This window comes from Meleagris gallopavo, chromosome 5 (assembly GCF_000146605.3).
Source record: "Meleagris gallopavo isolate NT-WF06-2002-E0010 breed Aviagen turkey brand Nicholas breeding stock chromosome 5, Turkey_5.1, whole genome shotgun sequence".
NCBI lineage: Eukaryota > Metazoa > Chordata > Aves > Galliformes > Phasianidae > Meleagris > Meleagris gallopavo.
Window position 1 is genome coordinate 29,168,112 of NC_015015.2, and position 17,127 is coordinate 29,185,238.

General features: G+C 34.9%; 1 protein-coding gene across 1 annotated transcript in view; it reads left to right on the forward strand.

The window, feature by feature from the left end:
- Positions 1-16,350, forward strand: part of AQR (aquarius intron-binding spliceosomal factor) — a 30,136-nt gene extending 13,786 nt beyond the window's left edge. Inside the window, exons 13-23 of the mRNA XM_010711626.2 lie at positions 821-890; positions 3,097-3,207; positions 4,178-4,287; positions 6,519-6,654; positions 7,900-8,109; positions 8,404-8,541; positions 9,468-9,539; positions 13,535-13,722; positions 14,047-14,218; positions 15,252-15,422; positions 16,132-16,350. Coding sequence (XP_010709928.1) covers positions 821-890; positions 3,097-3,207; positions 4,178-4,287; positions 6,519-6,654; positions 7,900-8,109; positions 8,404-8,541; positions 9,468-9,539; positions 13,535-13,722; positions 14,047-14,218; positions 15,252-15,422; positions 16,132-16,335 — 1,582 coding nt within the window. The 3' untranslated portion in view covers positions 16,336-16,350. The remainder of the gene's footprint in view (positions 1-820; positions 891-3,096; positions 3,208-4,177; positions 4,288-6,518; positions 6,655-7,899; positions 8,110-8,403; positions 8,542-9,467; positions 9,540-13,534; positions 13,723-14,046; positions 14,219-15,251; positions 15,423-16,131) is intronic.
- The last annotated feature ends 777 nt before the right edge of the window (positions 16,351-17,127 follow it).

The window sequence follows — 17,127 nt, forward strand, 5'->3', positions numbered from 1 at the left end:
TCACTGTTCCCATGTTGAAGGTGGGGTAAGGGAAGACTGGAGTGGAGTGTAACATCCACTCCTAGTTATAATATCTGCAAGAATGTGAATGTGTTAGGCAAGGAGGAATTTAGCAGCTCTTTGGAAAACTTCCTATTTTCCTTGTGTGGTGGATTTGCTAAAGCTGATCACATTTGGACTGTTTAATAATTGAAATAACAGGTTGCTAATCCTACCAGGACTTTTGTAATTTCCTTTATCAATTGCAAAATGATAGTTTCAGCAATAACTTGCTGCGATCAACTGAAAATAAATCTATGTACTTATTCTTGATATTGCTTAAGTGTTTAAACTTAGGTCTACTCCTACTTCAAGTAAGTGCCTTAGGTATGCACTTAAAGCATGCAGAGTAGAGATGGCCTTAGTAGAACTCTTCTTGCTTGTGGTATAGGAGTCCTGGAAGTGAATTTTTGACAGGCCTGTGTCAGACTGCCTTACTGAAGGGAGAAAAAAGTAGTTCAGTTTTCTCTATATCCAGGTACTCTAGTAATGTCATTTAACTTGGTTTTCAACATGTCACTGTATTACTCAAGGATTAAAAAGGAGAATTATAGCTAAATAATTTTACAGCACTCTCAGCAAAATGGTAACTAAAGACTTTGTTTTAGCTGGGTGATTTTTTAGTCATTTGGCCAATATAATTTACTGGCTTGTTTAGAGACATGTAGTTCTGCAGAAATGTGTAGCTAATTAAGTTAAAGCACATTTGTTTTTTAAAAAATTACTGAAACTGTTGGCAAAATCTGTGTTTTTTCTGATCTTTTATCTTGCTTTGTTACAGCAATACTATTCAATTTACCCATACTCAGATTGAAGCTATACGTGCAGGAATGCAACCTGGACTAACTATGGTAAGAATATTTTAAACTGCTCTTGTTTGTTTGATTCTAGCTTCTAGGTACATTCAGTGAAACACCCGTAATGCCTTTTTCTGTAGCCTCTCTGAGAGTTCTTTTTTACTAATAACTTAGAACAAGAGAAAATAATATATATTTCATATTTTATCTCTGTATTTGGGTGAATCCTCTCTTAATGACTGAAGACTTTACTCAGCAACTGAATTTTTTTTTTCATTGGTCGGATTGATAATTTTAGACTTCTAGGTTTTGCCATGTCTGCCATTTTTTAAATGATTTTAAATTACATATATCAGTTTTATTTTGATCTAGCTCCATTAAAAGAAATGAAAGCTACTGAGTTATCCCTATGGAGTTTTTTTCTACTGTGAAATTTTATGTACTATCCCTTGTATCCTTCTGACTTATAGATATAAGAAACTAGTTTAAAAAAAAAAAAAAAAGATCAGAGTTGTAGATTTGTTGGGAAAGTAATTTTTGACCAGTGAAATTCTGCAGCAGTCTCCAAGGCTCACCTGACTATGAATGCCTGTTTTCCAGTGAAGTACAGACTATCCTGGTAGTGATTTCTCAGTGGAGTACTCATGTGACTTCTCTGCTTGATACCATTAATCTCTTCTTGGACAACATTGGCATTAATGCTAGTTCTTAGGTTTGGGATGTTGTTTTTTTTTTGTTGTAGTAGTAGTAGTACTCATTTGTACATATTTTTCATCCTCCGTTTTCTCATGTTTTTATCACTCTCTAGACACTACATAGCTAGCACAAAAAATGCAGCTCAAAGGAAAAACGAAATTTCAGTAGAATTTTTGTATGCCTTTTGTCACTGCCTGACTAGATGTGCTGAAACTAGTGTTGTCTTGAACTGTATATAAAAGTTCCTGTGTTTACAGTGTTTTTGAGTGTGGTGTGTTCTCTATTACCACACTAGCAGAACTATCTGTTTCCTGATAGGGTACTGATTTTAAGGCTTATTCATAAATGAAAAGTCTCTTTTTTTGAACGCTATAAAAATGCCACAGTGATAAATTTAAATTGGATTTTTTAACAATGCTATAGGGTGGGTTGTTTTTTTCAGTATTTGTTTAAGAATACTCACAAGAATGAATAGGAGTACTGTTTTATTTCAGCATTACTGTCAACAGAAAGAAGACAGAAATTACAGTCTTTATTACCATTATTGACTGTGTAATTTACACAAAATACTAGGACCAAGGGGAAGATTATATTTCCATCACCTAGTGTCTTTTTTGATTGTATTTTAAATAGCATTGCATACTGTTTATTATTATCACTTAATATTAGTTGAATATAAATGACTTTCTAATGCAACTGTATAATGTATCATAATCTATCATGCGTCATGTTTGAGGGGTTTTTGAAATGATAGTGTATTACACCTAGTATTCTATCACCTTTCATAAATCTATAAGATTATTGTTTTTAGAGAATTCTAAGTTTACTGCTAAAAAATCATTTGTTAATTTTTTTTGAAAAGGAGTCACAGGGTGGAGTCTGGTGGTCTAAAGGGAAAAACAATGACAAAGCCATTTTTGTCTTTATGAATGTGTTTTTTTATATTTGTGTGATATTTTGTGAGAGAGTAGAAGCAGGCTACAGTTAAACAGTATAAACTTGTGCTTTATTTTTTGTCTTTGTCACTTGTTTCTGTCAAATATGATTGAGAAATACGATCCTACTTGTTTTGAAATCTAACAATTAATGAGATGCTCTGTCTGAATAAAACAAGCATGATTCTTTGCAATTTGTAAATTTTATGTGTAGATTGTGTCACCTGCTATTCTTTCTTCTACTGAAAAAAAAATTTTGAAGTAGTTTATAATACCTAAAATGTCTTATGTATAAAATTTCTTAAAGTTGATGGTCTAATTGAAAACGTTAATTATTGGTATTGTATCATTAGTTATAAATTTTTTGAGTAAGTGAAAAGAGTGAAGTCTGTTTTCTATTCTTTCCCTTACCTTATTATTTTTTAATTATGTTTTCTTGTTGTTTCCTGTATATGTAGCCTGTCTCGAGGCTGAATTGTGTTGGGCTTTTTTTTTTTTCTTCCTCTTAGGAGATCTTGTGAACTTGCTCTACTCTTCCTGGCAGGCTAAATTTCTGTCCTGTGGAGTACTGTGTTAAATTGAGTGCCTTTTTTGTATTTTACTTCTTTATTTTTTTGTTTTGTTTTTAGGTAGTAGGTCCACCTGGTACAGGGAAAACTGATGTTGCAGTCCAGATAATATCTAATCTCTATCATAATTTCCCAGAACAACGAACTCTTATAGTTACCCACTCTAATCAGGTAAGGTGATGGTAATGCATGAAATTTTCCTGTGGTTAAAATCAAGAAGAGCAGCAGATGTTGAGATCAGTAGTTTTGAAGCCTCAGTTGTCTCTTAGAAGTGTAAACTTATGATAACTTGTGAGCAGTTTTGCCAATTCTAAAATGTGAGATGATATTTTTGAATTTCAGGCAACTCTAAGATATTCAGCAGAGGTTTTCAGGGTATTTAACTGTTTAGGAGATTTGAAATTAGGAATTGTTTTTGGAGGGGAAAAAAGTGTATGCACAGTTTTACAGTCACAAACATGCATGCCAGAATTGACTTTAGCTAACAAGTTGTATCTTAGTGCATACTTTAATGTGTTTGCATGATTTCCAGTTGAATTAAACATGAGCAAGCTCCACTTGTACTTCATTCTTAGTTTCATACTTTGATGACCCTGTACTTAAAACTTTGTACAGTTAATACTGAGCTTTATAGAGTTGAGGAGTTTAAGGCAGGAGTCATAGCTCACCCTGAAGTTTAGCAAAATTCATTTATCTGTATGGAATAGTCATGGTTCCTGCCAATCAGTACCAGATTGCACTCTTCTAATTTACAGTAAAAATTAAATGACAAAATTGGTTCAAAGTAATCTAAAAAAAAACGCAACCCTATATTTGCAAAATATATTTTTATTCTTTAAGAAAATATTGTAAACTGATAGCTTTATCAACTAGTTTTTTTTTTTTTTTTAAACTAAGTGATTTAATCAGAATAATAAATGAAAATCTGTGAAGCATGTGAAGAGGAGTTTCAGTAGACTGATGTCTCTGTTGCCATTGTCAAGATTAACACAATCAAACTTAAGCATTAATTTCATCTTTTCTTTGGCTTTTATTATACCATAATACTCATTATTTCTTAGCTGATTTACCAGTTTTTCTTTGGTTTTCTCTACAATAGCTTCTAAACACTACCTTTTCTCCTGTTCTTGTCAATCTTTAGGCCTTGAACCAGCTGTTTGAAAAAATCATGGCTCTAGACATTGATGAGCGCCACCTCCTGCGCTTGGGTCATGGAGAAGAGGAATTAGAGACAGAGAAAGATTTCAGCAGGTAAGAAAGAAGGTGCTAATAATAGTTTATGGAAGTATTATAGCCAAGATGTGTGTTGTAAATGTGCAAGGAGCTGCTTGGCAAGTTTTTCATAGCATTGAATCCCAATAATGCAGTTTAATTTTAGAATAGAATTAAGTAATTTTGATTCTTATTCAGAGCAAAAGTATTCTCTTGAGAATCCAAAGGCAAATCAAGCAGTTACTTGTTCACAAATTCAGCTTCTTCTATAAGAGTAATTTAAGATGTTCTAGGCACGTGTGTATTTTATGAAGTTAATCTGTTTTATGGGAAAAGCTTATTAAAGTTTTTGCAGTTAGAAATTTTTGTGCAAATATATCACCTCTACTTTTTGCTGAATATTGTATGCACATAAAGTAGAAATAAAACTTCGTGCTTCCAGTTCTTCAGAATATTAAATAGTACTAAAATTACTTATTGGTAATGTATTTTGAAGAATGCATCTGTAAGGCAAGCTATCAAGTGTGCATCAGTACAAAGAATTAAGAACGTATTCTTGTAAATACTTCTATGCTTTACATTGTATGCCAGTCCAGTTGACGTCAGTGGGATTACAAGCATTCATAAATGCAAGCAGGAAATATTAAGGGTCATGCAATGGAAATAACTGGATTGTATAGTATTTGATTTTATAGCAATACCTTGACTTCCAAAAGATGTAGTAAAAATTTTATATAGTTATGAGAAGTTAATCATGTACGTGTTGCTGAGATTCATTTAGCAAAAGAAATCCTCGGGATTTTTTTCAGATTTGAATGGTTGAACATAATCTTTTTTTTTTTTTCCCCAGAAATTTGGTAACCAAAATCTTAGTGAAATGATGTCATGATAGATACGTATTTTAGTAAAATCCATGGTTTCCACTTTGCTGGAATTTTCTATTATTATCTGTTACAATTTGCTTTCAGAGTAATTCTAGACCTACAGGTCAGTACTGCAAACTTCTGTGGATTCTGGCAGTTTAAGAAGGAGAGGTGTGGTGAGGAATGTACTACAGGGAGAAGTTTATTTCCCATATACCTTTTGTTGTTGTTGTTGTTTTTCTTCTAATGTGGCTTCAGAGTGTTTTTTTTTTTCCTGTGTCAGGCTGCTCTAGAGGGCATGGTACTCCTTGAAGACTTTCGAGTACTTGCAAGTTTCTTGTTCACTTTTTGCTCCCTCTGCAGGCACAGCAATACTAGGAGTTTTAAGAACATAAGGTGGAGAGGAACTGTTTAAACTGGTACTGTCACTTAAGAATAAAGAGGATCTCAGCTAAAGAAAATCCTATATTAATAAATGAATGAAGCAGGGGGTTCTTATTGAATTATGAAAAACAATAGCACATCTGGAAGCGTGGAAAAAAAAAACTGATTACAATCACTTGTAATAATGATGGATTAGTTTTGCTGAAGGAAAAAGAAGATCTAACAGTACAAGGCTTTTAACTGTCACAGTTCCTGAGAAACTTGTTTTTTTCTGGTTGTGAACAATACCATATTCAGTTGTGTCTTTGTAAATCAAAATGTCCAGTTTTAACTTTTTAAACTTTTTAAACTGTTGTAAATAAGTAGAACCCACTGAGATCCCAGGGATTTTCTTTTATTTCTCTTATTACAATGGTTTTTAACACTTGATATCTTACTAAGAAAATGTGATAAGAGGGATATTGTTGTTGTTGTTCTTGCTCGTTCTTGTGCTACTTCTCTTAGGGATAAAGTACGTAGATTAGGGAAGGGGATCTGTAAAAGGGGAAAAATGGGAATGAATGAGGTAAGAAAAAGCAGAGTGTATGGAGTAAGTCGCCATATCATCAGTAATAAAAGGTTTTTCCTGAGCAGCATTGAGTTGAGCAGTGTCCTCCTATGTATGGATGCAGACCTATCTGTTATGGTAGGCTGAGCATTATTGCAAGGCACTTTGTACATTGCCAAAAGAAGTTAGACTTATACAAAAGCTTGGGTTATTAGTTTGGTTCCACTTGTGATTATCCATAGACTTATATACGTACATGCACGTTTTGCAACATACAGCACACCACATCACCAGCATCCTCTGCTGATCTTGTGGTGTATTACAATAAAATAAAAAGCATTGCTTTTGGAGCAGCCCTCATAGTTGTGGTTTTTGGGGAAGTGTTTGTGATCTCTCTTTTTGATACTAACATTAACCAGTTTGAAACTAAATAAATCTCTATACAAAATAGGTAAAGCCTCAGTTTGTTTTTGTAGGTATGGAAGAGTGAATTATGTTCTGGCTCGAAGACTTGAACTCCTGCGAGAAGTTGGGCGATTGCAAGAGAGTCTTGGTGTCCCAGGAGATGTTTCTTACACTTGTGAAACAGCTGGCCACTTTTTCTTATACCAAGTAAGGACTGAAGTACTTTACAGAGATTGTATGACCTCAGTGTGTTATGAAACACACTATGAAAATTAGAGAATTTTTCAGAATCAGATCTCAAACAAAACCAGTTTTCTTTAGTGGTTCAAAATATAAGATGTCTAAACCCTCTTTATTCTTTATTTATATTGCTATTTTAATGTCTGCCTGCTGGCTCATATTAATTAAAAGGCTAACACGTTTTATTACTACTGGCAAGATTTCTAACCTGGAGTTTTCCCTTCAATTATGAAAATTTGTGGGGTGCTTTATATTTTGGACAAACATTACAGCTGCTACTTAGTGCTCCTAAAGAAAGCTTTTGTGTTTGAAATCAGATGCATGGTCTACAGAACAGTGATTTTCTGTATATTGTCTACCCCTCATTTCTGCTTGGTGTAGACACCAGAGTCATCTTAAGCAAGTACTGTGGCTTAGGCAGACTTCTAGAGTGGTACTTAGGAACAAATCTCCACACCATATATGTTTTAAGAGAAGTTACCTTGTTTAGCAGTAGCATGGTTCCAAACATTAAAGGAGTTGGTGTGTACTAGAATACAAGCACTGATCAAGTTCATCTTCTGTTTTAATTTCCTCCTGAAGGAATCCATTTTTGTATTTAAATAAAAGTATTTTAAGTAGAGATAATTAGGAAAATATCAAGATGGGAGATAACGTGAGAGAAACAGCCTCATGGACACCAAGGTCAGTGAATAAAGAGGGGAAGGAGGAGAGGCTCCAGATGCCAGAGTCGAAGTTCCTCTGGAGCCCTGGAAAAGAGGACCATGGTGAAGCAGTTTGTACCTTTACAGCTTGTGGAGGACTACAGTAGAGCAGATCTCCACACTGCACCCTGTGGAGGAGCACATCCTGCAGCAAGTGGATGTGTTCTCAGGGAAGCTGTAGCTCATAGAGAGTCTATGCTGGAGCAGGCTCCTGGCAAGAAGTCTTTTTCTGAAGGACTGTACTCTGTGGGAAGGACATATGCTGGAACAGTTCTTCATGAGGAGTGTAGAGAAGATAGAAGAGCTGGGAATGAAAGAGTAAAGCCTCAAACATCCTGATTTGTGTTAAGATTAAATGCTTGTTTAGACATGTAGGTTTTGTGGTTAAAAGTTATTTAAGAGAATTGATTTAATAAAATAAACATTTTAACTATGTATGCAAGATGACACATATCCAGTGACTTCATTATATAAAAACACATCTGTATGACACTTTTGTTTGCCATAGGTAATGTCTCGGTGGGAAGAATATATCAGCAAAGTGAAAGTTAAAGGTGGAAAACTACCAGATGTTACAGATGTGTCCAGTTTCTTTCCCTTCCATAAGTATTTTGCAAATGCTCCTCAACCAATTTTCAGAGGCAGATCCTATGAAGAAGATATGGAGATTGCTGAAGGGTGTTTTAGACATCTAAAGAAAATCTTCACTCAGCTTGAGGTAAGACTTGTATCTGTTAAAGGTAAATAATTCTGGTAAATCCTAAAGAAACTTCACGAAGTTCTAAAATTCTTATTTGTCCTAAATCCTAGAAGTGGTATATATACCTCTAGGCAACTTCTTTAGCTTGAAAAGCATCCTGGTGAGCATTTCTCCTTTCAAATAATTTAGACATGCTTTTTGGGACAATAGTCTAATCTGTTTTATTTTGAGCTTAGGAGGCACTCATTTTATGTGCATTTTATAAGTTTGTATATAAATTTTCTCTCAATTCAGTTCTTTTTTCTACCACAGGAATTCAGAGCATTTGAACTTCTCCGCAGTGGCCTGGATAGATCCAAATATTTGCTGGTGAAAGAAGCAAAAATCATTGCTATGACTTGTACCCATGCCGCTCTGAAACGACATGACCTGGTTGAATTAGGCTTCAAAGTAATTGCATTTGTAATAGTAACACTAATAATGTTTTTTACATTTTTTGTTGTTGTTGTTTATCATGTTGTCACTTCCTCTCTCTCCCCACCACAAACCACCTTGTTTAGACCTTTCATCTGTCCTAGATCTAAGTGACTGGATTATTTTGAGTTGCATATTTTTACCAGTATGTTTCTAATAGTAATTTTTTGAAGAAAACTTTTACTAATGGAACCAGAAATTAAATGTAGTAACACTTTTAAGTTGCACATATTGAAATGCTTGAAAGTGCATGCATATTTAAAAAAAATAAAAATAAAAAGTTTTGTCATATTAGATGAACTGCCATTATATGACTAAGTACTAAAAGAAAGGATGAACTGGGAAAGACACCTTTGTTACAGCACTGCTTACTTTAAAAATGAACAATTTGAGAAGAGCTGTATTGCAACGCTGTTTTTGCTCTGCACTGAGATTCATTTACTGCAGATTTCTGACAAAAATGGACAGATTCCTTCATCTCTTTCAATGTTTTTCTCCTATAATGCACTGGATCACAGAAGTGCAACTTTTCTCTTCACTGCAAGAATACCAAGTTAGTTTGCCTCACTGCAGAAAGCTTTTCCCTTGAGGATGAGTTATGGCATATGGAAAGAATATAATGTAGTTCAGATGCAGATTGTTTCTAGATCTAAGGACTGATTGGTATGGATAGGTTTGCCATTGTTGTAATGAGATTTCACCCTCTGAAACTGATTTTAGTCTACTAATGTTTTGTTTATAAAGTAAAATCCTGCTGTGTAACTGTCCTACTTAAGAAAAACAATTCAACAGAACTTTTAATTCCCCAGTTAAGCAACTGATGCTTCCTTTTGGCAGATTGAATAACAGTGTTAACTTGTGTTATTTGACTGATGGATTTCTGTGTACTTTTTCTTTCTCAGTATGACAACATCTTAATGGAAGAGTCTGCACAGATTCTGGAAATAGAAACCTTTATACCTCTGCTGTTACAGGTTAGACTTGTATTATAAAACATGCTCCAAAAAAATGAAAATTGAAAGCCCATGTTCTTGAATAATATAGAATATTAAAAGGAAAGTATTTTGTGTGAAAGGTAACATAGAACTGGTATTTCCCATTCACGTTTTTCTTCATTAGTTGTGTATCCTGTGTTTTGCCTGAGTGTCTGTGACTGTCAGGGTTTCACTTTCAAAATGTGAAGAAATGTGAGTGAACTAGTACCTTGGTTTGTCATTCTTTTACTTTTATTCTTTGCCATTTCATAGCTGTTGTTAAATCTTTAATAATTTTATCAGTTTTTTAAATTAGCAATTATTATGAAATAACTGTTTTAACTGTTTCCCAAGTGCATAAGGCCTATCTAATTGCTATCATCTCATCTGCCAGTTTTGTTTGGCCAGTTGTAGTTAAAAATTGAGACATTAAGTGTATGTCTGTTACCTACAACTTTCAGGAAAACTAGAGCCTGGTAGAAACTAGGTATTTTAACTGATGTCACAACACCGCTGCAGATGGATGGGAGGGGAGGAATAGAAACTGGTTCTTTTTTTGTCTACTTTTGACCATAATTAAGCAACTTTTATCTGTCTGCATTAGTAAATGTTTAGCTTGGAATCATCTGTAACTTGTATTATTTGTCAAACCTAGAATTGGTAGATAAAGTAATGTGCATGTGGTACAGTTGAATGAAAGTCTTGTCCTCTTCCTTTGTGATGGTATGGGATTGTTGTAATGGAGGGCTAATGCTGCTACTGTTACAGTTGAGTGTCCAGAGATGTGCGGATGCTTGGTTCCTGGAGACTTTCAAGGCAAGGCTGGATCAGGTTCTGGGCAACCTGACCTAGCTATGGATCTCCCTGTTCGTTGCAAGGGAGTTGTACAAAGATGTCCTTCAAAGGTCCCTTTCCAACTCTAGGTATTCTTTGATTCAATAAGTATCTTTTCCTAAAAACATTTACTCTGATTGTTCCAAATTCATTGTGCTTAGTTAGCCTGTCTTTGAATTTGTTGTGCCTCAGGTGAAGATTGCTGGTCCAGTTCTGGGATTGATTTTAGTGACCTCAGCTTGAGATGCATCACTTCCTTTTTTTAAGAGCTATAGGCCTTCAGGAAAAAGAAAGCTGTACTTGCACATTTGTGGCTTAAATGACAGCTTTCAAGATTTCTCTGTATCTCAAATTGTCATGCAATAAAATTTCACCATTGGAAGTAAAGTGTGGATTCTCTCAGAACTCTTTAGCTACTGAGCAGAAAATGATAGGTGGGAAGTTAGTGAAACTAAGAGCCTATGTTGTTCATTTGATTCTTACTCTAGTGGATTTCTGAAAAATACAGAGTCTGTGTTTGCTCATTTTATAAAAATGAGTTTCCTTTCCGGAAGTTTTGTTTGAAGCTGACGGTTTTCATTGAAAAGGAACAATATAAATTCCTCTAGAAAACCATATCCAAACTCTCATTAAAATAAGAATTTTAACAGAATTTCCATGAAATATTTCTATATTTTACAGCTCATAATTTTTCACATAGCTCCTTAACAAGAGTATCAAATGCAGTTAGGAGTTAATTCATTATAAGCCTAGTGAACAAGACAATGTACATGTCCAAGAATCATGCTGTTGGTAAAGCCCATGCTTTACCAGCTCAGTTGATCTAACTGTAAGCTGCTTCAGTTTGGGAAACATTAGTGTTGCATTTTATCACCTTTTTGATGTGGCAAAGGATGCCACGTTTTGATAACTCAAAGCAGATAGGCAACTGATTATTTAACGCATAGACCTTAAATGGCCTGAACTCTGAGCAGGAACATAGATTTCTGTTATTTTGGGAGTGTCTGGAGAGCAAACAAATTGAATGAGGCTTCCTGCAAATACAAGGAGATTTTTTTTTTTGCTTAGTTAGATGCTTCTAACTGCCAAAAGGGAATATAGGAGTAAGTTGTAGTTTAGGTGACTTCTCATGGAAGCTGATCTTTAGCGATTTAGGTTATTTAAATCTGTCTGAAGGCCAGTGTAACAGTTACTCTAGGATGTTGTTTTTGCCTTTTGGCAGTCCTGAATTGAATGCTACTGAGATGCCGTGTAACAAATGATTAAATCCTGCAAGGCTCTTACCGTGGTTTTTGTTGATCACAGAATCATTGAATGGCTTGTATTGGAAGGGACCTCAAGGATCATCAAGCTCCAACCCCCCCGCCAACCTCCATATCTAATACTAGACCAGGCTGGCCAGGGCCCCATCCAACTTGGCCTTGAACACCTCCAGAGATGGGGCATCCACAGCCTGTCTGGGCAGCCCATTCCAGCACCTCACCTACCCTTGGTAAAGAAGTTCTCCCTGATATCCATCCTAAATCTTTCCTCCTTCAGCTTTAGAACTGTTTCCTCTTGTCCTGCCGTTATCTACTCTTGTAATGAGTTGATTCCCATCCTGTTTGTAGGCTTGCTTTAGAGGTACTGGAACATTGCATTGAGGTCACCTTGTAGCCTTCTCTTCTCTAGGCTGAACAATTCCAGCTCCTTAAGTGTATCTTCATAGAAAAGGTGCTCCAGGCCTCTGATCATCTTTGCAGCCCTAATCTGAACCCTCTTTCCTGTGTTGGGGGCCTCAAAACTGGTTGCAGTGCTCCAGATAGGGCCTCACAGGGGCAGAGAGGGGAAATCACCTTCCTGTCCCAGCTGGCCATCCCTCTTCTGATGCTGACTGGAATACAGTTGGCTTTCTAGGCTGCAGTCACATGCTGCTGGCTCATGTTAAGTTTTTTATCTACCAGGATCACTAATTGCATCTCAGCAAGGATTACCCTGACCAAAGTGTACTTGCTTTGTTGAACTTTGGTAGGTTCACATGAGCCCAGCTTTCAAGTTTATTAAGGGCTCTCTAGATGACATCCCTGCTTTCTGCTGTATCTGCTGCACCACTCAGATTAATGTCTCATGTTCTTTGTCACTGATAAAGATGTTAAAGAGTACTGGTCCCAGAACAGGCCCTTGGGGGGACACTACTCATAATTGACCTCCACCTGGAGATAAAACCATTGACCACACCCCTCTGGCTGTGTCCTTAAAACTAATTCCTTATCCACTTAATAGTCCACGCTTCAAATCCGTATCTCTCTTAGTTAGAGATAAGGATGTGATGGGAGGCCATGTCAATGGCCTTGCAGAAGTCCAAGTAGGTGTCATCAGTTGCATTGGCTTTATCCATCAATGCCATCGCTCCATCATAGAAGGACACAAAATTATTTGGAGAGCTCTTTACTGTCTGAGCTTGAAACTACTGATAAGAGCAAATTATTGTACAGAATACTTGAACTTCTCCAAATCAGTAACTTTTTTTTTTTTTTGAGAAAAACAAATTAAATGTTTCTATTAGCAATTGAAAATTTTCATCCTCTTACTTTCTTACTAGAGTATCTTCTGTCTTGATGAGTTGGACAGAGTTCAGTTTTCCTTCCTTGCATCCTGATTAGAGAGGGCTTCAGAGCTCTTCAAGTGTCAAGAAAAGGAACTTCAGGCTCTCTCAAGTAGTTCTCCTGTGGGGAAGTACTAGAGGAACGATATGAACTATAGAGCTGGCAGGCGGAAATCTTCAGGATTCTGATTCTTGGGTAGTGTTTCCCACATGTCTGTTTATTTTATGTTTATCTGTTAAAATGGTCCTTCATTCACTCTGTCAGTACGTAATACAGGCATGCAAAGGATCACAGATAACTAGGAAAGATATATTTAACATACTGAAGAGCTTTCAGAAGGTAGAGGATTCCAGAGGTAAATTGGAGAAACATACAAACTCAAAAACACTTGAAAAGCAGGAAATAGAGACTGGAAAGAATGTAGTAGTTGTCTTTAAACAATTTCAACTCAGTGTAGTTTAAGAACAAATGCTGAAATACCCTTTGCCCTATGAGACAACCACTTGACTGTTCATGTGTTTTAATTGAATGCCTTCATTATATTGTAGTATTTACAGTTGTTTTAATTGATTTTAGAACCCTCAGGATGGATTCAGTCGTTTGAAGCGGTGGATTATGATTGGTGACCATCACCAGTTGCCACCAGTCATTAAGAATATGGCTTTTCAAAAATACTCCAACATGGAGCAGTCCCTCTTCACACGGTTTGTTCGTGTTGGAGTGCCAACTGTTGATTTGGATGCACAAGGAAGAGCAAGAGCAAGGTGAGTGAAATAAAACTGCATATCTGTCTGTTGCCAGGTTAAGAATTGGAAAAGCACACTTACAGTACTGGAAAATTTGGGTTGTTAAGACAGGAGTCTGTGCAAAATGATGATTTAGCTGTTTTGTGCCATTGGTTTCAGCTTAGACTAGGAGACAAGTTAGCACAAATGAAGTTTTGTATACTGTTGTTCTTTCACCAGTTTTTTTAAGTTTTCTGCGAACTGGACAAAAATTAAAAACTAAATTAGTAATAGCAGTAATAATAAAATGTTGAGTGTTGAGTTCAAAAACCCATGTTAACTGCTTGTGTGTTTTTCGGGCAGTTTATGTAACCTCTACAACTGGCGTTATAAAAATCTGGGTAATCTGCCTCACGTGCAGCTTATGCCAGAGTTCAGAACAGCCAATGCTGGGTTTTTATACGACTTCCAACTTATAAACGTAGAAGACTTCAATGGTGTGGGAGAGTCTGAACCCAATCCATATTTCTATCAGGTAAGAGAAATACTGAATGTATACTTTATTTAATCTAGATACGTTTTATTGAATCTGCAATGAATCAAAATACTGTAAACTGATAGTTATGTTATCAGATTTTTTGGTTTTTTTTTTTCTTCTTGTAATTAATTTGAATATTGAAAAGGATGATAATTTGTTATGCCCTTTAGCTCCAAGTGAATGACTCTTCTTGCTATTTACATTTGCTCGAAGTCATTGGGGGAGAGAGATTTGGTATGTAATTCATTATGAAACATTTTGGCCTATGCCAAATTCAAGATGTTTAGTTCTGCTGTACCGTCACAACAGTGAAATAAATGGTAGAATTCCACTGTATAAAATATCAAAGTTTGCTTTGTGATGCATACTTGAGTTTGAAGAGTCAATGTTTTGATTTAATCTGTATATAAGAATGCAGAAAACTGCATTCACAATATAATGAAACCTCCAACAGTCAGAAGAATGATCTAGGACTGACTATTATTTTAAGGTAGAAAAAAAAAAAAAAAAGAGTTGAAAGAAGTTTAATTATTTTAGTTCAATTAGTTCTCGTTTTTAGCATACTGGAGAGTGATTAATTGCAACTTTTTTTGTTTACTTTTTTTGAGCCTTATTAAACTAGTACTAAGCAAGTGCTCTTTTTTCATTTCTTTGTTTTTAAATCCTTCAATTTTAAATATTAATATCTCTACACTATCAACTTTTAATACTTAACAAATTATAGTTCCACAGTTTTACATTAGGGATGAGCTTTTGTGTGTATTGGCACTTGTTGAGTTCTGTAATACTGTAATAAGATGACATTCCTTTGGGCAGACAGCTGTAGGTATAGAAATATGTTTAGCTGTGAATATTTAAGACACTGAAAATCGTTTAAATTTTTCAAACAAGTAAATATTAATATATTTTATGGCTAATGAATATTTAGATTTTAACAAGTAAAACAGTACTTCTTGTAGATCCTAGAAAGCATCAATGAATGCCTATCAAACTTACAAATAAATAACTTTCTTTTTCTCTGTCCTTTCAGAATCTTGGTGAAGCAGAATATGTTGTGGCACTTTTCATGTATATGTGCCTGCTTGGTTATCCTGCAGACAGAATAAGTATCCTGACAACGTACAATGGACAGAAACATCTGATCCGAGATGTCATTAACCAGCGTTGTGGAAATAATCCATTGATTGGGCGGCCAAACAAGGTGACTTAAAAAATATATTGGGCATTGAAGTGGTTCTGTTTTTTCATGATTATCGTATTATAGAACTGATTAAATACATTCCCTGCTTTTTATGCAAGTATTCATTGACTAATGTATATGTATAGCATGTATTTATCAACATTCTGTGGAATTTCACAGTCATATCATCTTGTTTGCCTGTTTGAAACGAATCGTACAAAAAAACTGTGAAATCAGTCAAGTTTGATATGTCACAGACTATATGAGACAGAAAAATTCTTTTCTTTGTCATATATTTTGTCCTCCTTTTAAAAAATAAAATAAATATCCACCTAGAGTGGATATGGTTTAGATTTGGTAAAATACATAATGAAGAATATTATAAAACATACAGAAATGTATTTAGTTAAGTCTGGTGTCAACAGGTTAAAATATGATTTTACAGAATCTGATCATTTTCTACAAACTTCTGGTATTATCTTGCCAGAGTTATGTCTGAATTAAGTAAAAATAGGAAAGAAGTGGTACATAGAGTCCCAGCATCTCCCAGGAAGAGTAGGTTGATGTTTTTTAGTTAAAGGTGAACTAAAACAGAATCAAACATTTCATCTCTCTTCCCATTTACTACAATCTAAATCAGAAGTTCGTGCTAAAATTTTGATGTCATGCTGTAGTTAAAATGGCAAAGATTTAACCTGTGCTGTTTTTTGTTTCGTCCTTTGTTCTCTAGGTAACAACTGTGGACAGATTTCAAGGTCAACAGAACGATTATATTCTCCTTTCATTAGTGCGTACCAAAGCTGTAGGCCACCTTAGGTATGTAGAAAAGAACTCTTGCACAGTTACTGAAGTATGTTTTCCGCATCAGAAGGATGTTTATCATACGCTGCACAAAGTTTCAACTATTTCAGTACATAGCAGAACTGAAGTTTAATGCTCTGTATTGAAGGAAGTTTAGACCTGCTTTATTTTTACTGCGTTCTGCTTCCCTCTTCACAATCACTTTATCCATTACTCTGTATTACTATACTATTACTCTATAAGAAGTTTATATTATTGCAGGAAGTCTTAAATAGTAGGTAGCTGAATAGGTAGTCTTGAATAGATACTCTTAAATTTGAATTTTGATTTAGTAGTTTAATAGGTATGTAATTAATTCTTGTTGAATAAATGCAGGCTTAAACTTCCTATAAATGAACTTTTCTATAAGTGAGCTTTATTTGTTTTGTATCAGAAGTGTTTGGACACTTTGTAAGTTGTGTTATTTGTAGTCTAAAATGTTTGCACTTCAGCTTTGGAGTAAGGTGGAGTAAGACTTGTCTATTTAGGAGTAGTGAGGTGATGTCAGAACCCATGTTTTCTTATTCAGGGATACACAAGGGCTATTGTGATTTGTTCCCAGTGTAAAATATAACTGTTTTTCTAGGCTTTAGAGATAAGGGGTAATTTTAATATAATTAACAATATACTAAGCCTTTTTATATGAACGTTCTAGGATTTTAATAGTTATTATAACAGTATGTAGAAGAAAAATTTAAGACGAGTGTTTTAGTAGATTACTTCGTATTTTCTTAAAAGAAGCATGCTGAAGTCTTAATTCATGTTGTTTTGAAACAATGGAATTAATGAAAAAGTATATGATTAATTTGGCTGTTTTTTTTTCTTTTTTCTTTTTCTTTTTTTCTTTTTTCCTTTTTTTCTTTTTTCTTTTTTCTTTTTTCTTTTT